Raw genomic sequence first — 22475 nt, 5'->3', positions numbered from 1 at the left:
CCCAATCCATGTTGAGAATGGCGGCCGTGGCCATTTTGGCCGACTAAAAAAGGGATCCCCGGAGTGCAAGGGTGTGTCCACCAGGTAAGTATGGTTGATCCTGCAGGAGCAGGGGTCAAAAACATCCTCCACCAGGATTATCACTTGGAATATCAAAGGACTTAACAGTCCGGTGGAAAGATCCAGAGTCTTCACCCATCTGAGAAGCCTGGAAGCTGACATGGTCTGCCTGCAGGAAACAAGCCTGTGGGAGAAGGACCGACTGCGGATAAGAAAGGGCTGGGTGGGACAGATGGACCATTCATGCTGCAGGACAAGGGCTAGGGGAGCAGCCATATTGATCAGTAAGAGAATGAGGTTCATGTTGACAAGGACGGTTACGGACCAAGGGGCACAGTACGTCATGGTCAGCGGTGTCCTAGATGGGGCACCGGTAGTCCTGGTTAATATGTACCCGCCCAACTGAGATGACACAGGCTTCATAAAAAAGACCATGGTGGAAATCCTCGACATTGACATGCACTGACTGACCATGGGGATGACTTCAACTGTAAACAGGACCCATTGACAGACCGATCGAACCCCAGATCGGGGAAAAAGCAGGCATGGCCATGGAGCTGGCAACATTCATGCAGCAGATGGGGGCGGTGAACCCATGGTGGTTCCTACACACCCTGGTAAGAAGGAATTCTAATTCTTTTCACCAGTCCACTAAGCGTACTCGAGAATACGTACACTTTGCAGTGGGGAAAAGGGTGCTTCCAGGAATAGTAAGAACGGAATATTTGGCAATAGTTGTCTCCACATTACATGGAGACAGGACTTGCCCAGCGTCCCATGTGGAGAGCAGACACGGACCTATTGGCCAATAAGGTCTTCTACCAAAAAATATCACAGGCCGTAGGCGAGTTGTGGTGAATTATATACCTCGTAAATTTACAGTGTATTGCCTTACATGTATTGTGTCCTTGTGGGCTCTGCCTACGAGCCGTTGCGCGGCTCTGCCCATAGGGGGACATGAGGAGTTTGTACTGGGCTCCGCCCATGGCTCCGCCCATGGCTCCGCCCATGGCTCCTCCCACTAACCGGAAGTATAAAGTACTGCAGCCGTAAGCCTGCTCTCAGTTCCTCTGGTCACAGGCTGGCTTAGTTGTAAGACTATTAAAACCACTGTTTACTTCCAATCACGTGTCTTGTGAATTGATGGTCTCATCAATTTAATAGTCTTAGAAAACTTGAAGAAAACTACCATGGAATCAGCCCTCAAACCTGACCGACTAGAACTCGTCCCGCAGGCTGCAGAGGCGAAAGAAATCTTTCTACACTGGCTCAGATGTTTCAAGGCCCACCTGGCTGAATCAAGCACTTCAGAAACTACGGAGGAGCAGAAACTCAGCCTACTGCACGCCATCGTATCTCTACGCAACTTAACTGTATTACCTCGTATACGGAGGCCCTGGCCATGCTCGACCGAATGTACGTGCGGCCCATCAATGAGGTCTACGCGCGCCACATTTTTACAACCTGCTGCAAGCGCCCCGCGGAGTCGCTGGAAGTAAACAGTGGATTTTGCACGATTTAAAAGCCCTAGCTCAGGACTGCAATTTTCAGGCAATAACAGCCGCCCAACATATGGAACTCGCTGTCCGTGATGTATATATACGTGGCAGGGCTCAGGTCCAACTATGTGCGCCAACAGTTGCTTGAGAAAGGGGCCCAGAACTTAGAGGACACTGTAGAGCTAGCTACAACCATGGAGGTCTCGTTCCGCAGCCTCACCTCGTTCCCCGCGGACCAAGTGACCCCATCATGGGCCCCCGACCAGCGACTGCCCCAAGCCTGCGCCGCGCGGCCACCCACCCACTATGCAGCACCAGCGTGCCATTTTTGTGGGCAGCCCCGACACCCATGGCAGCACTGCCCAGCCCGCAACGCGACCTGCAGCTGCTGCGGTCGCAAAGGACACTATGCCCCGGGTATGCCTAGCAAAGAAAATTCCAAACTCTTCTGTAGCCCAGAGCACTCGCTTCCCAAACTCACAGGCCCACAGGCCCCGTAATGCTGCAGCATGTATGCCGACTCTGCCCCCACCTGACATGTGCGACTCATGGGGGCCGCCATCTTGGCAAACCTCCTCCACGCGGCCGGCCACGTGCGACTCATGGGGGCCGCCATTTTGAACGCCATCTTCCTCGCCGCCCGCCACGTGCAACCCACGGGGGCGACCATCTTGGGCTCCATCCTCTCCAGTCTCTGAACTCCATCTCGAAGACTATGACCTCAGCGGACGGTCATCACGGGGCCACTCAAGCACAGCTGATCGAGCCGCCGACTACCCGCAACTCAGCGTGATCACGTTGGACCAGTTGCGTCCGAAACACCTCTGCAACTCTGTGATGACCATTAAAATCAACAGGTACAGGACACCATGCCTTTTCAACTCCGGGAGCACCGAGAACTTCGTACACCCTGAACTGGTAAGACGTTGTTCGCTCCCTATCTTCCCTGCACGGCAAACTATCTCCCTCGCCTCGGGCTCACACTCTGTTCACATCCAAGGGCGCACCGACGCGACCAGGGCGGCAGCTACTCGAACCTCCAGCTGTACGTACTCCCCGAACTCTGCGCCCCACTCTTACTGGGACTCGACTTCCAGTGTAACCTCAAAAGCCTCACACTCAGCTTCGGTGGACCCCCACCTCCACTCACTATCTGCAGTCTAGCGACGCTAAAAATCGCCCCCCCCTCCACTCTTTGCTAATCTCACTCCGGACTGCAAACCCGTGGCCACCCGCAGCAGGCGGTACAGCCTGCAGGACAAGGTGTTTATCAGAACCGAGGTCCAGAGGCTCCTACGTGAGGGGGTCTTGGAGCCCAGTAACAGCCCCTGGATAGCTCAGGTGGTGGTCGTCAAGACCGGGGAAAAATTCCGAATGGCAGTGGACTATAGCCAAACCATTAACCGGTTCACGCTCCTCGGTGCGTATCCCCTCGCCAGGATTGCAGACATGGTGAATCAGATCGGCCAGTACCGCATCTTCTCCACGGTGGATCTGAAGTCTGCTTACCACCAGCTCCCAATCCGCCCGGAGGAACGCCACTACACGGCATTCGAGGCAGATGGCCGCCTCTTCCATTTCCTCCGGGTTCCCTTTGGCGTCACGAATGGGGTCTCAGTGTTCCAACGAGCAATGGACCAAATGGTGGACCAGTACGGGCTGCGGGCCATGTTTCCGTACTTGGATAACGTCACCATCTGCGGCCATGATCAGCAGGACCACGACGCCAACCTCCATCGATTTCTCCAAACTACCCAGAAACTTAACCTCACGTATAACACGGAGAAATGCGTTTTCCCCACGACCAGGCTAGCCATCCTCGGCTATGTCGTGGAAATCGGAGTCCTGGGCCCCCGACCCGGACCGTATGCGCCCCTCCCTCATTGTCCCAGGGCCATTAAGAGGTGCCTAGGATTCTTCTCGTATTATGTCCAGTGGGTCCCTCAGTATGTGGACAAAGCCCGCCCACTATTTAAGGCCACACTCTTTCCTCTGCCAGATGAGGCTCGCCAGGTCTTCACCTGCATCAAGGAGGATATCGCCAAAGCAGCCATGCGGGCGGTGGATGAATCCGTCCCCTTTCAGGTTGAGAGCGACGCCTCAGAGGTAGCTCTAGCAGCCACACTAAATCAGGCAGGGAGACCAGTCTCCTTTTTCTCCCGAAACCTCTCCGCTTCGGAACTTCGACACTCCTCGGTCGAAAAAGAAGCACAAGCCATTGTGGAAGCCATACGGCACTGGAGGCACTACCTCGCAGGTAGGAGGTTCACCCTCATCACCAACCAAAGATCGGTTGCCTTCATGTTTGACAACTCGCAAAGGGGCAAAATTAAAAATGATAAAATCCTGTGGTGGAGGATCGAACTCTCCACCTACAATTATGATATTATGTATCGACCAGGGAAGCTCAACGAGCCCCCAGATGCCCTGTCCCGCAGCACGTGTGCCAGCGCGCAAGAACCTATAGGTTCACTGCCCGTGCTCCGCACCCCCGCGTATAGGTTTCCTGTGCTCCCCATCGCCCGTCGCACCAGTCGGGTACGAAGCTTGGACCAAATCACCCCGGAGTCCACCATCGTACCCTCGCCGACCGCCCCCACCCAGCCACCCAGCCAGCTGCAACGCCGGTGCTCTGCCGATCCCAAAGGACGACTCGGCCGCCAGACCGGCTCAATTTGTAGACCCATCACCCCCGCCGGACTTGATTTTTTACAGGGGGTGAATGTGGTGAATTATATACCTCGTAAATTCACACTGTATTGCCTTACATGTATTGTGTCCTTGTGGGCTCTGTCTGTGAGCCGTTGCGCAGCTCTGCCCATAGGGGGAGATGAGGAGTTTGTATTGGGCTCCGCCCATGGCTCCGCCCATGGCCCCTCCCACTAACCGGAAGTATAAAGCACTGCAGCCGTAAGCCTGCTCTCAGTTCCTCTGGTCGCAGGCTGGCTTAGTTGTAAGACTATTAAAACCACTGTTTACTTCCAATCACGTGTCTTGTGAATTGGTGGTCTCATCACGAGTATGTTACAAATAACTGGAATGGGGAAGTCTCACTTTCCACGTTCTGGGAGGCACTGAAGACAGTGATCAGGGGAGAGATTTTAGCCGGCAAGGCATGAAGAGATAGGCAAGAGAAGGTGGCCAGGCAACAATTGATCCGACTCCATTCTGGAGGCTGACAGAAAATACTCCGAGGCCCCGACTGGAGAGCTTCTGGCAGAAAGGAAAAAGGAACAAATAGACTTTAACCTGCTATCCACCAGGAAAGCAGTGCACCAATCCCGCCAGACACGGGGAGCATTTTACGAGCACTGGGGAAAGGCTGGCCACCTGCTGAGGTCAACCGAACCTTTGGCACCTTCTACTGATGGCTGTACATCTCCGAAACCCCTGATGGGGATGCGGAGATGAAACAATTCCTCGATGAACTGGACATGCCAGTCATGGGGGATGATAGGCGAGGGGAGCTGGAAGCACCAATAAGACTGGGACAGATCATGGAGAGTATCAGCTCCACGCAGGTGGAGAAGGTGCCAGAACCCAACGGGTTCCCGGCGCACTTCTATAAGAAATTTGTGCCAGCCCTGGCCCTCACCTATGGGACATATTGGCAGTCATTAGCAAGGGGCACCCTGCCTCCTACGCTACCATAGGCCAAAAATGTCTCTGATACCCAAAAAAGACAAGGACCCGACGGAATGTGGATCATACGGACCCATTTCACTGCTGAATGTAGACGTGAAGATACTCGCAAACGTCCTGGCCAACAGACTGAAGAACTGCGTACCAGAGGTGGCCGCAGAGGACCAAACGGGCTTTGTCAAGGGTAGGCAGCTAACTGCGAACATCAAGCGGCTGCTGAATGTAATAATGACCCCTTCTGGGGAGAGAACACCAGAGGTGATCATCTCCCTGGATGAATTGAACTGAATTGAATTCAACTGAATTGAATGGAAGTTGGGGCGGTTTGGGCTACGGGCAGGATTCACCCCATGGGTGAAACCCCTGTACAACATCCCCAAGGCGAGCGTTTGGATGATCACCACCAGCTCTGAGTACTTCCGGCTGCATAGAGGCACAAGGCAGTGATGCCCGCTGTCCGTCATCGTGTCCGCCCTGGCAATCGAACCACAGGCAATCATCTGCGGGACGCGAAAAGCTGGAAGAGTATCCAAAGAGGGGGCAGGGAGCACAGAGTGTTGCTCCATGCGGATGGGACTACCATCCAAACCAGCCCTAAACAAATTCCGCTATCTGGGGATCCAGACATCCCATGACTGGTCATAGATACACAGGTGGAATCTGACCAGTCTGGTAGAGGAAGTTATAAAAGGACCTTCAGAGACGGGATGCACTCCCGCTTTCCCTGGCGGGGAGAGTGCAGATGATCAAAATGAACATACTGCCGAGGTTACTTTTCTTGTTGAGATCCATACCGATCTTCATCCCCAAGGCCTATTTTCACAAAGTAGACAAAATAATCATGGCGTTTGTGTGTGTGTGTGGAGGGGGGGTGGGTGGGTGGGGGTGGTAAGAACCAGAGGGTTCCCAAGTTGACACTGCAATGGACAAAAAACATGGATGCACCAATAGGACTGGGAGAGATCATGGAGAGCATCAGCTCCATGAAGGTGGGGAAGGTGCCAGGACCCTAGGTTGCCAAACCTACAGTACGACCACTGGGTGACCACAGCCGAGAGGGTGAGGGAATGGATACGAGAGCCAAACACGGAATAGGTGCGACTGGAGGAGTCGTCCTACAAGGAAACAACCCTCCGAGCCCTTGCCACGGCAGCGCTCCCATCACCCCATCAAGGCACACATCCAGCCCTGTGGTGGTAACCACATTGAAGGTGTGGAATCAAATGAGGCAACATTTCGGTTTAACCAAGAAATCCTCCATGGCCCCCATATGCGGCAACCACAAATTACCATGCTAGCCGCCACTTTTAAGAAATGGAGATGCTAGCAGTTAGGGACCTCTACATAGGAGACAGGCTCGCAACCTTGGATGAACTGATGGAGGACCTGGACCTACCTACGTGACAGGAGCCCAAACACTTTCTCCGCAAGGAGACAGCAAAGTACCCCAGGGACCCGAGGGACACTCTCCGAGAGGAGCTAATCAACACTGACAGTAAGGATGAGGAGCACTGTGGGGATATATACGGATGATTGCTGACAAGGTAAGCCTACCACTGGACGAAACTAGACGGAAATGGAAGGACGAATTAGGACGGAAGTGGGTTAGGGACTCTGGAGAGAAGCACTGAGCAGGGACATCTACACCTCCTCCTGCGCAAGGCTCAGCCTCATGCAGCTTAAAGTGGTGCACAGTGCACACCTGACTCGAACCCGAATGAATAGGTTCTTCCACAAATGTGCGGGCCATTCATCAGCCTGTTCCAAGACCTGTTCAAGGCAAACAGCCACTCAGAAGAGAGAAGTTGGGGAACGAGAGGGAGGAAGACAAGGGAGGACACGCGCAAGAGACAGGGGCAGAGCGGGGGGAGGGAAGGGAAGGGATTCCCAAAGAAGGCACAAATCGAAGCACAGGGGGTGAGAGGAGGGGGGAAGGGCCACACAGGCCCCACACCTCCCAGCACCAAACAACAATGAATAAAACCACAGCGGGTGGAAAAAATGGGGAAAAAGTGGAACATGCCTCCAACAGGCAAAGGGGGTGGGGGACGGCTTGTAAAAACTGTTGACACAAATTGGCTTGAAAATATCAGACACATTTATCAGATCATACAATTTACAATTCAGGAGGAGGCCATTCGGCCCATCGAGTCTGCACCGGTTCCTAGAAAGAGCATCTTACCTAAGTCCATACCTCCACCCTATCCCCTCACCTCCACCCCATCCCCATAACCCCACCTAACCATTTTTGGGCAATTTAGCATAGCCAATCCACCTAACCTGCACATCTTTGGACTTTGGGAGGAAACCGGAGCACCCGGAGGAAACCCACGCAGACACGGGGCGAACGTGCAGACTCTGCCCAGACAGTGACCCAAGTCGGGAATCGAACCTGGGACCCTGGAGTTATGAAGCAAATGTGCTAGCCACTGTGCTACCCTTGAGCTGCTACTTTGTATCTATCATGTGCTTTATATATTAAACTGCTGTACTGTTAAAGTTGGAAAACGGCAATAAAAATCTTTTAAAAAAAGATCTGGAGAGAAAATCTGGCTGTTTCCCGGGGGAGAAAAACACTGGTTATCAGGTAGAATCTGACACTTTGCCATTTTGCGGGACAATTCTGCCCATCACCTACAAGGTTCCTTCTATCCATTTATACCAAAAAACTCATAAGTTTTAAAAATTCATTCAAGTGTTATGGGCTTCTCTGGCTAGGCCAGCATTATTGTCCATCCCTAATTTCCCTTGGGAAGGTGGTGGGGAGCTGCCTCTTCTCCATGTGGTGTAGATATATCCATAGGGCTCATAGGAAGGTCATTCCAGAATTTTGACCCAGCAACAGTAGAAGAAGGGTGATATATTTCCAAATCAGGATGGTGAGTGACTTGGGGGGGAATTTCCATGTGGTGGTGTCCCCAGGTATCTGCTGCTATTGCCCTTCTAGAGAGTGGTCCTAAGTTTGGAAGATGCTGTCTAAGAAGCCTTGGCGAGTTTTTGCAGTGCATCTTGTAGACGGTACACATTGCTGCTATTGTATGTTGGTGGTGGAGGGAGTGAATGATTGTGGAAGGGGTATCAATCAAGTGCATAAATCTTTCCTGGATGGTGCTGAGCTTCTTGAGTGTTGATGGAGCTGCACTCATCCAGGCAAGTGGAGAGTATTCCATTACACTCCTGACTTGTGTCTTATAGATTGTGGATGGGCTTTGGGGAGTCAGGAGCTAATAAATTAGTTGCAACACAATTTTCCTTTCATGAACCCATGTTGACTCTGATCAAGTTTTGATTTTCCAAGTGTACTGCTATCACCTCCTTAATAATGGATTCTAACAATTTCCCTTTGACACATTTTAGGCTAACTGGCCTGTAGTTTCTTGCTTTCCGCCTTTGGGATGTTTGCAGAATCTAAGAAATTTTGGTAGATTATAACCAATTGTTTACAATTAGGGAAGGGAAAGAGAGAGAGAAAGAGAGAGAAAGAGAGAGACAGAGAAGGAGATGAGAGAGAAGAGAAGAGAGAGAGAGAGTGGGAGAGAGAGAGACAGATAGACAGAGAGAGAGAGCGATATGGCGGCGCAGTAATATTGTTACTGGACTGGTGATCATGACACCCAGATTCGAAACCCGCCACGGCAGATGATGCAAACTGAAACCAATAAATATCTGGAATTAAAAACTAATGATGATCATAAACCCATTGTCGATTATTGTAAAAAAGACCCTGGTTCACTAATGTCCTTTAGGGAAGGAAATCTGCAGTCCTCACCAGGTCTGGCCTACATGTGACTCAGCAGATGTGGTTGACTCTTAAATGCCCTCTGAAATGGCCCAGCAAGCCACTCAGTTGTATCAAACTGCTACAAAGCCAATAAAAAGGAAAGAATCGGATGGACCATTCTGCATTGACCTTGGCACTGGAAACAACAACAACCCTGTCGACCCTGACATAGTCAGACTGATGGAATGATATCTTACAGATAATGTCCCAGGGCAAACATGGGTAAGAAAACCTGCTGATTACCATGTACCGTCCACCCTCAGCAGATGAATCAGAATTCCTCCATGTCAAACATAATTTGGAGGGAGCTCTGAGGGTGGCAAGGGCACAAAATGCAATCTGGGTTCAATATCCATCACCAAGAATGGCTCGGTAGCAACACTACTTACCAAGCTGGTGAAGTCCTAAATGACATAACTGCGACAGGTGGTGAGTGAACCAACAAGAGGGAAAAACATACAAGATCTCATCCTCAGCAACCTGTCTGCTGCAGGTGCATCTGTCATTACTGTATCGGTAGAAGTGACCAACACACAGTCATAGTGTGTGGTGGAAGTCCCGACTTCATCTTGAGGATCCCCTCCATTGTGTGGCACTACCACTGTGCTAAATGGGATAGATTCAGAACAGATCTAGCAACTCAAGATTAGGCAGAGGCCAGCTGTTTTGAGCCAATTTTAATCAGACTACAGTGTGTAAGTGTTGCTTTCAGAGTTTGAAGAGTGTGCTGGTGCACAGGGTGAGCAAGGAGGAAAATGAGAGTATCTAGCATGTGGCATTGTTGCCTGTTGAGGACTTCAAACTATTTGTAACACAATTTTGCAGTCTTGGGAAATGAGGAGTTGGTACTGGCTGCTAGTTCCTCTTCACGGTGTGAAGTGTTGGTGGCATCTACAACCAGCAGCCAGTACTTCCTGGCCCGTGCTTTCCTCAAAGATATCCTGAAGACCTGAATAAATGAGATTCTGCATTCTCTATTGCCCTCCAAGTCCAAACGGTGTTTGCGTCATTATTTTGTGCAAGTAAATAAATAGATAAGATATTCAGTGAACGTATTTAAGTGAAGAAGCCAAACATTGTTACTATTTGACCTCTTTGGCTCCTCTATCTATTGAAAACAGGACAGGCTGAACTGCGATTTTAAAGGCTGCACAGAGGTTTCCAGTTGGTAGGTAAACGGATATGATGCCGGCGACTGCATCAATGGGAATATAAATGAGCAGACCCAGGAAACCTGCTTGAAGTTTCCTCCACTAGACATCAGCAGATTGTAAAATCAATTAAAGGGGTAATAACATCATAATTAATTTTGAGAAAATTCTATGCCATATCAATGCCCATTTTTAATTGGAACAAACAAAGGTCATAGAAAATTTATTTTGGAAGGTGCAACATGCAGTTGATGGTATGATTTCCTTTGATCACAGCCCTATTGTAAATAAAATGCAGCATAGAACAAAGACATTGAAATTCTCCAGCAGTTCCCTCATCAACTTCTAGACCCTTTAATGATGAAAAAACATCCCAAAGTGCTTCATGAGTGTAATGAGAAAAAAAACTGGCACTAAGCCAAAGAAGGAGGCATTAGGAAGCGTGACTAAAAATAGAATGAAAGAAGTTCATTTAATGAGGATCTGAAAGGAGGGTAAAGAAATGAGAGGATTGGGGAGATGTGGTGGGGAATTCCAGACCATATGGGGTAAAGGCAGTGGGAGACACAGAGTTGTTTACGGCTAGAGTTACAGAGAGGAGGCTCCGAGTCCATGAACCCATGTGAACATAAGGACTAGAATTGTAAACATCAAGGCATTGGTGGGCCAGGAGTCAATTGGGCAGCAAGCACAGGAGTGATGGTTGAGCAGGACTTCATGTGAGTTAGGATGCAGTTTGCAAATTAATTGCATGGGCTCCAATTTATAGAGAGTGGAATATGGGAGGACAGAGGCAGAAGATATATGAAAACACCATCACCACCTGCAAGTTCCCCACTAAGCCACATTCCATTCTGACTTGGAGCTACATACCATTCCTTCATTGGAGTGGTCATATGTGGCAGGAACAAAGAAGTATTCTTTTTTTTAATGAATAGGATATACTTGGCACAATTTTCAAGATTTTGGTAGATAGATACCAGTTTCACAGCTACATTAGAGTAATCAGTTAGACAATAGCTAGTTCAAGTGTACAGATCTTCAGTACTACATCTGAGAGGCTCACAACTTGTGGCCTTTGCTTGGTCCAGTCCACTCAGCACCACATCATGATGCAATGAGTGACCCTATTAGACACTGGACCCATGATGGTGCAGACCTCAAGAGGGGACAGCGTGCAATCATTGTGAAAACAATTCAGCTTTGTCTCCTGTACAGGTGTGCTGAGATTGCCAGAATGAGGAACAAGGGGTGATGTCCAGGGAGCCTTCTCCACGCATGGGTTAACATTACCAGAATTTCTGTAGGGGTGCTGTTTCTTATTCACTGTAGCCATAGGAGGAACAATCAAAATCCCATAAAAAGTGTAAACAGCATTTACATCATGTTTACAGGGTTGCTGGAGATCATCTGCCAAGTTACAACAGATTAACTGAAGTACCCTGCGGAAATTCATCTCCTTATGTGTAAACATTGCAAAAGTAAACTCAACAATTGGGCTCTTTGCATTGTTCATTTTCGATGCAGAGCTGCAGTAACAAACAATGGATCTGCCACGGAATCAGCTCAAGAGGAAGTCCCAGGCATGATATAATCAACACGCACTGCTTCTCACAAATGGCACAAACGGAGAAAACAGTATAGAATATAAAGCACACATTGCACAAAAATTCATACAAAGATTTTTCACTAAGACCATGCAACATAAAGTTCAGCACTTCATATCAACCATGCACACACTCAGATATTAGCCTAGATTTTCCAAAGAATATTGTCAAAATTTTCAGGGTGTATTTAGAATATGTCTGGTCACTTTAGCATCTCTGATTTTAATTGCTTTACCATTGGTTCATTCAACTGACTGGACTCTCAAGCTCTGGAAACTCTCCCAGAACTTCTTTGCCTCTCTATCCCTCTTTATTCCTATGAGGCACTAAATGAAACCTTTGAACAAGCTTTTGATCATTTGCCTCATTTTTCTTTATGTCGCTTGGTGTCAAGTTTTGTTTTATAATGCTCCTGTGAAGTGATTTGAGATGTTTTATTGCCTTGAAGGTGCTAATCAAATGTAAGTTGCTGTTGTTGTTGAGAGAAAAATGTCAATGATCTATTCTGGAGGATCCTTCCTTTAGTGCCACACAAATTTCCAGAAAAAAACAGAATCAGCCACGTTGAAATATGTGGGGATATTTAAATGAAATTGTAATGACATGGTAATGTCTATGTCCAATTTTCTGTCATTACCACATTAATAATAACTGCACCCATTACACACAAAGGCAATATTACAAGGCACCGTAGGAACAGAGCATATGCGTCAGAAAAGGAAGACATTGATGGGTTATGTCACATGCAGAAATCCAACTCAACCCTACATTGTCAGTGGCTGCAAAAGTAAAAGAAAATTGCTGATACTTCCCCATCGGTGTGCTTTCTAAAAGATTCAGGCCCCAGTATAGATGTCCACCATTTGTCAGGCCAGAATCTGAGTTTTCACCCGGCATCGCTTACAATAGTTACTATACTTTAAAAATACTTCAATGGCTATAAAGCATTGGGACAACCTGATGATTATAAAAGATGCTATATAAATGTAAGTCTTTCTTTATTTCAATCTGTAAGTGTTTGGCCAGGCTAGGATGCAGGGAGGCCAAACACAGCTATGTCCCCAATGCTGTCCTTGTTTAGGGTAGGGCTCCATCAGAGTTAGAGTGGGAGTGTTTCAGAATGTTCTGTCAGTCTCCCATTAGAGTTATGGCGGGAGACTAGTAGAATGGGCAGGACTCCCCTGCAGGTTTAGTGATCCCCTCCCCGCCAGGGTCAAATGGGGGTCAGAAGCCCATGGTGTGGAAAATAATCACCTGGTTACGCTTTTCTCTACATCGGCGAATTAATGGCCAAAGGATCAGCTTTTTGTCCCTAACAATGAGCAACAGTTGGCCCTTCCAGCAGTGAGGAACCAGTGGGCTACTCTTTCAGGTACAAATGAGAAGGTGCTCCAAGAGGGAAGCACCCTCTCTCCAACGTTTTACTTTTATTTGAGAAACGGCCACGGCAGCTTTTGTGTGAGTGGGTGGGGAGGGGGAGAACACCCTAACTTGGGGAGACCTGCAGCTGCAACTCAAGGCAGGCAGGCGTTGGGAGGCCATCTTCAGGAAGTTCACTGTTCCCCAACGCCTCTGGGGGCCACATGGAAAATAGGCATTAATAGTTCTCCAATCAGGTCAATTGGTTACTCATCCTGCCTCTGGGAAAATAGCCTGGAGATGAGATGGAGCCAGGGCGGCACAATAGCTCAGTGGTTAGCACTGTGGCTTCACAGTGCTAGGGTCCCAGGTTCGATTCCCGGCTTGGGTCACTGTCTGTGCAGAGTCTGCAGGCTCTCTCTGTGTTTGTGTGGGTTTCCTCCGGTGCTCCTGTTTCCGACATTTGGACATTTTGATGTTGACTCCCTACAGATGCTGCCATACCTGCTGAGAGTTTCCAGCATTTTCTCTTTCGTTTTGGACATTTCAATGCGGAGATGCGGCGTTGGACTGGGGTGGGCACAGTAAGAAGTCTTACAACACCAGGTTAAAGTCTAACAGGTTTGTTTCAAATCACTACTCCTTCCTCAGCAGTGCTCCAAAAGTTAGTGATTTGAAACAAACCTGTTGGACTTTAACCTGGTGTTGTGAGACTTCTTACTTTGGACATTTTGAATTCTCCCTCAGTGTACCCGAACAGGCGCCGGAATGTTGTGACTAGAGGCTTTTCACAGTAACTTTAATGCAGTGTTAATGTAAACCTACTTGTGACACTAATAAAGATTATTATTATTATTGGATCCGGCACGCCAGCCAGTGGCTTGAATTAATGTGCCTGCCTACACGGGGCTTAAAAAATTCAGCCCCGTGTTTTCACTAACTTTCTCATTGGACAAATAGTGTTGCCTTCCCTTTCAAAGTAAAATGAACTAAACAGAAGCACCAGAGGATTAATAGAAAATGATGGAAATACACAGCAGATCCATCAGCATCTGGGAAAATGCTCCATCTCTATCTGAAACTTTTGATTTTTTGGTTTTCTCTCCCACTTCATCTTTGCTAAGCAAAATAATTAATACAGGCTCAAATGAGGATATGGGAACGTTCCTACTTTAAAACTGACCCCGGCCCTTACAAATCACTAAGGTTTGGATGCATACCCTTCACACATTGCAACGTAGCAGATTATGGCACTTTTGTGGCCTCCAATACATTTTATAACCATTTTTATATACATAAGAATGGTTCCCTGAAATTCTTTGCAGCGTAGTGCACGTAATAAACAGAACAATATTAATGCCCTTTTCTTTTTTACTAGGATGTCTTGGACCCATTATATAATGATATGCCTGACATTGTGATGTACAAGAATGTGATTGCCATCAGTGGACACTTCATAACTGTATCATAAACATCTGAGAACAGATTCCATTCTCCAAGGGCATTGTTCCCATTTAATGAAAATAAAACTTTACTTTAAAGAAACTCAGTGGAATTTCATTCATTAACCTCCTGCCATGTGGGGAGCACAGCGCTTGTTAATATGGAGCTCTAATTAAAAGCTACAGAGTGAGATTATGTTATGTAGAAGCTTCTTCCAAAAATATTCTCTCAAATGACTTCCATTATTCAAGAATAAAGCCCTATTGAAGTGGGTTGTTTTTTTAAAAACTGCTTTAGTCACTATTCTATTAGAACTTAAGTATAATAATAATAATCGCATATTGCCACAAGTAGGCGTCAATGAAGTTACTGTGAAAAGTCCCTGGCCGCCACATTCCGGCACCTTTTCAGGGAGGCCGGTACGGGAATTGAACCTGCGCTGCTGGTCTTGTTCTGCATTATAAGCCAGCTGTTTAGCTCACTGTGCTTACATCACAATTCAAATTCCTTAAACATCACTTATTATACGGTAATCATACTACAGTAAGTCATTATTTATTTTAAAAACCTGCTGGCAAAAGAATCCTCATAGAATAATTACATCACCCCAAATATTATTAGGGCAGCATGGTAGCATTGTGGATAGCACAATTGCTTCACAGCTCCAGGGTCCCAGGTTCGATTCCGGCTTGGGTCACTGTCTGTGCGGAGTCTGTACATCCTCCCCGGGTGTGCGTGGGTTTCCTTCGGGTGCTCCGGTTTCCTCCCACAGTCCAAAGATGTGCAGGTTAGGTGGATTGGCCATGATAAATTGCCCTTAGTGTCCAAAATTGCCCTTAGTGTTGGGTGGGGTTACTGGGTTATGGGGATAGGGTGGAGGTGTTGACCTTGGGTTGGATGCTCTTTCCAAGAGCCGGTGCAGACTCGATGGGTCGCATGGCCTCCTTCTGCACTGTAAATTCTATGATTATAGTTCTCTTTCCCTATCTCAGTTATAGGCTGTTCAACAGAGTTAGCTCCACATCAAAACTCTCTAATCCCATTTCTTGAAATGTCTTTATTTTCCTATGTTTGTTTTATTCCTTCAGTTCCTGCAATAACAGTTGGCAGGAAATAAATTCTCTAATTTATCTATTAAGTTTTATTTTCAATCCTAAGATTATGCTTTTTCTAATATTGTTTTATTATATGAAAACGAGAGGCGAGGTTAAGGAATTGTCACTTCTCCTCTGAAATGGTGCCTGAAACTACAGCCAGGACTTTTCCCTCTCAATCATGTCGGGCAGGTTCAGTGACAGGAGTGGATAATCTCACAAGAACAGCCAAATCCTGTTTCACGTTGAGTGAACACGTGATGCAATTGCCCCCTCCCCCGTCAGTGACGGGACGTTCCTTATCTTTGAATGTCAGGAACATCATTTGAATTAATTAGCATATAATTCTCAGACCTCAACACCTGAATCATCAAACCCCCCCCCCCCCCACACACACACACACACACACACACACACAGCAGAAAGTCGGTGTGAGGGCAGAAAGGCGTAAAATCCGATTGGTGCCCCAAGGCATGTACCTGCCGAGCATACTTCCAGGGGGGCTCAGGTGAGAGTGTCCCTCAGAGGGAAGAGGATCATGCTCGCACGTCCACTGGCACTGCCTGGCACTGCCCCCTGCCACTACCCAGACAGTGCTAGTGGGGCAGTGCCAGGGGACAGGGTCGGTGAGGATACGGGGTTGTTCTAGGGTTAACGCCTTAGCGCTGGAATGGCTTTTAAAAATCCTGCCAGTAATATGCAGCGTGTCCTACACCTTGATTTTTTTTCTAAAGTGTAGGACTAGATAAAATAAAATAAAATAAAATAAATAATCTTTATTGTCACAAGTAGGCTTACATTAACACTGCAATGAAGTTACTGTGAAAAGCCCCGAGTCGCCACATTCCAGCGCCTGTTCAGGTACAGAGAGAGAGAGTTCACAATGCTCAGCTGGTACGGGAATTGAACCCGCGCTGCTGGCCTTGTTCTGCATCACAAACCAGCTGTTTAGCCCACTGTACTATACGGTGGAGAAAGTCGCTGTTGCTGTCAGCAGTTTCAACGCCACTTTTCTCACTCGCTATCGGCCTTTGCAAATGCCCAGGTAAATTCAGCCCATATTTAAAATAACGTAATAACTAACAAGAAGCTAACTTGTGACCATACAGAAACATTTTTTATTCAGTACAGAAACAGAATACGTTCATTGAGTGTATCATCTGAGCAAGCTCGCTGCATCATTACAGTAACAAGCCAAACATGGATGAGCTGAGGCTGGAATGTGGGAGGTTGAAGGAATGTGAAACCTTCTTGGTTTCTGCCATGTATTTCTGAAAAATTGCTGTGTGTAGTGGATTCTGTTTTAAGTGTTCCATATCACAGTTTTTATGATATTTTTTCACCATCATTAGGTTTACCCAATTTCATTTTTTCCCATGAAATGAAACATAACGAGTGAGTAATATGTGTGCACAGCACCAATTCTAAACAGTCTTGCGTCAAATCACTGGACCAGGGGGGCAGTGCCACAATGTGCCACTACCTGCAAAATCCATGCTGCTTTCTTCAGTGAAACTAATGAAGGCAAGGAACAGTCGTGCATGAATGAATTTCTCCCCACTGGCTCTGAATTTCAAGATGTAGTTCTCCTGACCTCCCTCTATAACTTTAGTGTAAGATCAGTGAACCCCCAGAGAGAAAACTTCATTGGTCATTTTCTGCTTGTTGATATTATTTTGCTGCTTGTTGAAATGATGCCAGGAGATCAAGAGAATGGCCATTGGAATTTTGGATAATTATTTAATCCTTTCTCTGTCTGCTGTAGCCTTTTCACTCACTGCAATCTGCGCCATTCTTGAAGGAAATTAGAAGATTAATAACCAATCTAAGTTTGCTTAACGACACAGGGCAGAATCTTCCATTTTTGAAACTAAGTGGCGTGGAGGGCGGGTTATCCGGTTGGTCAGAGTGTTGGGAAATCGGACCCAATTTTGTGTTGGGGTGATCATTAGTTAGGCATTGGTGAGTGTCTCTTATCCACCTGGTGGCTCGGGAACTCATAGGGTCAACGTTCCGGGCATTATATTTAAGCACCACCAGAATGCACACATTTCACTCTCTCCAACTCAAGTGTCTTCAGGAGTCCTCTTGAGATGGCTGCAAGCAAAAAGAAGCAAGCTACACCCAGGTTTAGCCATGTCTCCCTTGATGCTTTGATAGGAGGAGTATGGTAACAACAACATGTGCTGTAGCCAAGGGCTGGCTCCAGGAAGCATACCAGCCTTACTTCTCTGGCCTGGGAGGTGAGGCAATGGCAGCGCAGGTCAGCGCAGCTGGCAACTGCCTCCACAACACCATCCAGTGTAAAAAGAGGATGAATGATTTAATCCGCTCCGCCACAGTAAGTGAACCTTCAGATTACTTCAATACCACACTCACATCATGCACACAAAGCACTACAATTTTCATGGATCTCAGCATTAGTGGGGACACATATTCATTCTCGGATACTTTCACCATCTCATCCATCATGCTGCACAAACTCCACCTTCAGCCCTTTTTTTGGAGGGCCCACTACACACAGGAGGCAAGCATGTGCTCTGCTTCATCCATTCTAATCACATTCCTTTCTTTTGTCTACATGCAGTCCAAGCTTGCCAACAACATGGAGAGATTCCAGACATGAGGAGGGATGGCCAATAACAGAGATCACCAGATTTGAGGAAGGTACTAATGAGCTAGCTGGGGAGGACAATGATCACTCCTGTGGAGAAGATAGTTACCAAACCCCTGTGTGATGTCAGGCTGATGTGTCAAATCTTTATTGGAAGTGTGAGCGAGATGAACTTGTAACACTTATTGATTGCGTAATAACATTGTGAGAGGACTTCCCAGAAACTCTGAAGGGATAGCTGCAGTTATGTCTCCTCAGTGGTAGTGTCAAAGCACAAAACCTAATGAGATGAAGATATATCCAACCATGCGCTCATCCCACTGTTCACTGTGGTTTCCTATTAAAATGACCACAACTGAATCAAGTTATTTGATGCAGTGTTTGTACTATTGTGTCACCTTTCACTTCCCAGAGCACACGTGTACAGGGTTCACTGCTGACCTTTCCAGAGATCATGGCCTGGTGAACTATGAGGGATGAAGGTGCAAATGCAAATCTGAATGCAGAACTTGCTGTTGATGTGACCGGTCCATAAATTCCTTTTTGTGTAATGGCAAGGCATTAAGCAGAGGAGGAATGTGGCCATCTCCCATTGCCTGCACCTTATTTCTCCTGGAATCTTGTAGCTATCAATGTGGCTCACTGTCGGGCAGGCCACCCAGCAGCCCACTAGGGTTGGGGGAGGGTGTTGGGTGTCCCTCCATCGCCTGATTGAGGGACCTAACAGCAGGAAGAGGGATGTCCCTCAGAAAGTTAGCACACCCCTCTCCTTGCTTCCGACCCTCCTGGCCAAGGATGCCCATACCCACATGTATCTGACAATCCATCATAGACCCTCACAGTAAGTCCCTCTGTGGTCGGTGGTACTAGTGGTACTGGAGAGCTGCCAGGCTCTGATTTCAACTCTTCTGCAGACTTTATCCAATGGGAGGCCAATGTTGCTGAGGTAAGTCACAGATGACCTGCACATAGCTTTGGGCCTGCCCGTTCTCCAACTAGTGGGTGAGACGACTGTTACCCATATTAAATCCTGATCTATCTTTGCGCACACATACATATATCAGTGCACAACTTGTGATGAGAAAATCGGGCTCAAATAGATGAAAGTGGTGTCAATAGACCACATAGATCAAAGTGGTGTCAATACTCCCATTCTAGGCTTACGTGTGATGAACGACTACTGTGATGAGGTAACAGAGGGTGGCTGTTGCTTATGTCACCAGGAGATTGCATGAGTCAACTTTATCACAGAAGAAAGTGAGGAATTAAAAAGCAAAAGATGATTACATGAATTCAGAACAAGGCCACTACATTTACATTTTTTTTTAAATCAGGGATTTGCTACCCCTTTTAGATGAAACAACAGTTGTTTTTTTCAAATTCACGAGGACCACATCCCAGGAAAGAGTAGAGGAAAACTGAAAAAATGTACCTACTGTCCTGAGTTAAAATTAGATGGGATATACCCAACCAGATTTTGAAAATCTATTTGAATAGGGTACACATAGTGTTAGGTGCAATGTGCCTCAATATTTGTGATTTCAAAATCTATCATTTTAAACTTGGCAATCAAAGGTAACACAATCAAAGAATTAGAGGTGCTGATCTTGTGATGTAGGCGTACCTCAAATTGAAAGGTTGAATGGAAATCTAAAGTGGTGACAGGTAGTTAATATTCAACTTACCTTTTCCTTCCTCTTGCTGTGGTGAAAAGCAAATCCTGCTGGTGTTTTCCATTCCTGTATCATTGACAAACCTGGAGCATTTGAGGAACTCTGGCCATCCAGCCTCCACTTGTTGCAATAATGGTTCGCAGCCTTCCTTCGCAGCCTCACAGAATGACATGCACGGTAGAATTACTGCTCTAAATAAATAAATAAGACAATGCATTGACATGAATAGAAATATGAATTACTGAGCAAATCCCTTTTAATTAAAGTTTAGAAAGCATCATGGTGCCAGTCTACTTGTGGCAGATTTTTAACCTTGAAAACAAATCAATATGTCAAAACATATGTATACCAGTTAAATAAATTCAGCTCCACTTTTCAAAATACAGGCTCACATGTAATGGTAACAATTGGAAGGGCATTTAGGTTACGTCTATCCATCAGTGTGGGGGGTGAGGGCAAGCGGAGGGTTGTAGGGTGCATCTGCAAAGTGTGCAGAGGCGAAGTCCGTTAAGGGTGCCCTTAATGGATACCTGGAATAGTGGTACAGACCCGGTTTAAAACCATCTGGTGTCCAAAGTGACAATGCAATGCTAAAGGAAACAAGCCCCAAATCGTCTGAGCAGTCCCATTATATTCCCACCATGGGATCTGGGTTAGAAATATACAACAAAAGGTAGTCAGTATACAGGGACGCCCGTGCTCCACTCCTCATCACTATCCCCCAACAATTATCCGAGTACCTCAGCAATGGCCAAGGGCTCTTTCGCCAGCACAGAAAACAGGGGGGACATGGGGCATCCCACCTCGTTCCCCTGAGCAGCTGAAAATATCCAAAGTTCACCTCATTTGTATGAACACTCGCCTTCGGTTCCTCATACAACAATTTGACCCACACCACAAACTTAGGCCCAACCCCAAACCTCTCCAACATCGCAAAAAAATAATTCCACTCTACTCGATCAGACAGCTTCTCTGCATCCAGCGCCACCACCACCTCCAGCACCCTCCTTCTGATGGGCAAAGCACCATGTTTAAAAGTGCCGCACATTTGAAGACAACTGTCTGCCCTTTACAAACTCCGTCTGATCCTCCCCGATCACCTGCAGGAGGCCTCCTCCAACCTAAGCGGCAACACTTTGGCAAGAACCTTGGAATCCATATTTAACAGGGATATTGGACGATATAACCCACACCCCACCGAGTCCTTATACTTTTTTTCACAATAGCGAAGTAGATGCCTGTCCCATCATCACCAGGAGCCACCACATCCTCAAACTTCCCCACCAACAGTGGCACCAGCCTATCCAAAACCATCTTATATAATTCCACGGAATCCATCCGGGCCCAGTGCTTTACCTGTTGCATCTTCCCTATCGCCATCCGAATATCCTCAATCCCCATTGGCTTCTCCAACCCTGCCCTCTCCTACTTTAGGACATTCCAGCCCCTTCAAGAACTCCCTCATAACCAACTCATCCCCCAGAGGCTTCCACCTATACAAACTCTTATAAAACTCCTCAAATATCCTGTTCACTTGCTCCGACGCCACCACTAGCCCCTTCGTCCCATCCCAGACCTGAACAATCTCTCGCCCGGCCGCCTGCTGATGGAATTGCCCCGCCAGAAAGTGACTGGCCTTTTCACTGTACTCCTACACCACACCCTTCACCGGACCATCAGAAGGGGGGGTGCTGGAGGTGGTGGTGGCGCTGGATGCAGAGAAGCTGTCTGATCGAGTAGAGTGGAATTTGTTTTGCGATGTTGGGCTGAACCGGCGTACCACTTTCCTTGTAAACAAAAGGACATATTGTGTCTGCAGTTCCTTTCTACTAGACAAAAGCTCCGGAGTAGGATCTTCCACATACTTCCCATGAACTTCCAGGATTTAATTTACCAGCCGCTGTCTCTCCTCTCTTGTCTCCCTGCATCTTATACGAGATAATCTCACCCCTTACCACTGCCTTCAGCGCCTCCCAAACCACCACCGGCAAGGCCTCCCCATTCCTATTAAACCTCACATAATCGTCAACCAACTTTACCATCCTCAGTCGAGGGGGTGAGAGAGGCTGATGTTTTGGCCTTTGCCTCCCCTGTAGCCCAGAGAAGAATCTTGCTCGGATGGCAGGACTCGGAGCCGCCGAAAGCGGGGGGATGTGGGTGAGCGACCTGGCGGAATTCCTGAGGCTGGAGAAAGTCAATTTTGTCTTGAGGGGGTCGGTGGATGGGTTCATTCGGAGGTGGAAGCTGTTTATTGTTTTCTTTAAGGAGGTTTGAGGGGTTAGCGGGAGGGGGAATGGGGGGGTTAAGAGGGTTAAAATGGGGAAGGCGGATTTTATTAGGGGACCAGGTGGAGAGTGGGTTTTGGGTTGTTTATAATTTTGTTTGGTTGTTCTGCTTTTGTTTGCTTACATGAAAATGCCTTGAATAAAATATGATTAACAAACCTGCGCCATCGTCACACAAAAAGTCAGATCCGCAAGCAGCCCCACATCCAACCTCCAGGCCGGCCTCTGTGCAGGCCCCTTCTCCAGCCCCACATCCAACCTCCAGGC

General features: G+C 47.4%; 1 protein-coding gene across 12 annotated transcripts in view; it reads right to left on the bottom strand.

Moving 5' to 3' along the window:
- The window catches only part of corin (corin, serine peptidase), a 309000-nt gene that overhangs the window by 154629 nt on the left and 131896 nt on the right, over positions 1 to 22475 (bottom strand). For all 12 annotated transcript variants that reach the window (XM_038791255.1, XM_038791254.1, XM_038791261.1 and 9 more), the window contains exon 5: positions 19936 to 20114. In XM_038791255.1, coding sequence (XP_038647183.1) covers positions 19936 to 20114 — 179 coding nt within the window. The remainder of the gene's footprint in view (positions 1 to 19935; positions 20115 to 22475) is intronic.

The sequence above is a fragment of the Scyliorhinus canicula genome, chromosome 3, assembly GCF_902713615.1.
Source record: "Scyliorhinus canicula chromosome 3, sScyCan1.1, whole genome shotgun sequence".
NCBI lineage: Eukaryota > Metazoa > Chordata > Chondrichthyes > Carcharhiniformes > Scyliorhinidae > Scyliorhinus > Scyliorhinus canicula.
The sequence above is the reverse complement of the archived record's forward strand: the minus strand, read 5'-3'. Positions and strand labels throughout refer to the sequence as shown.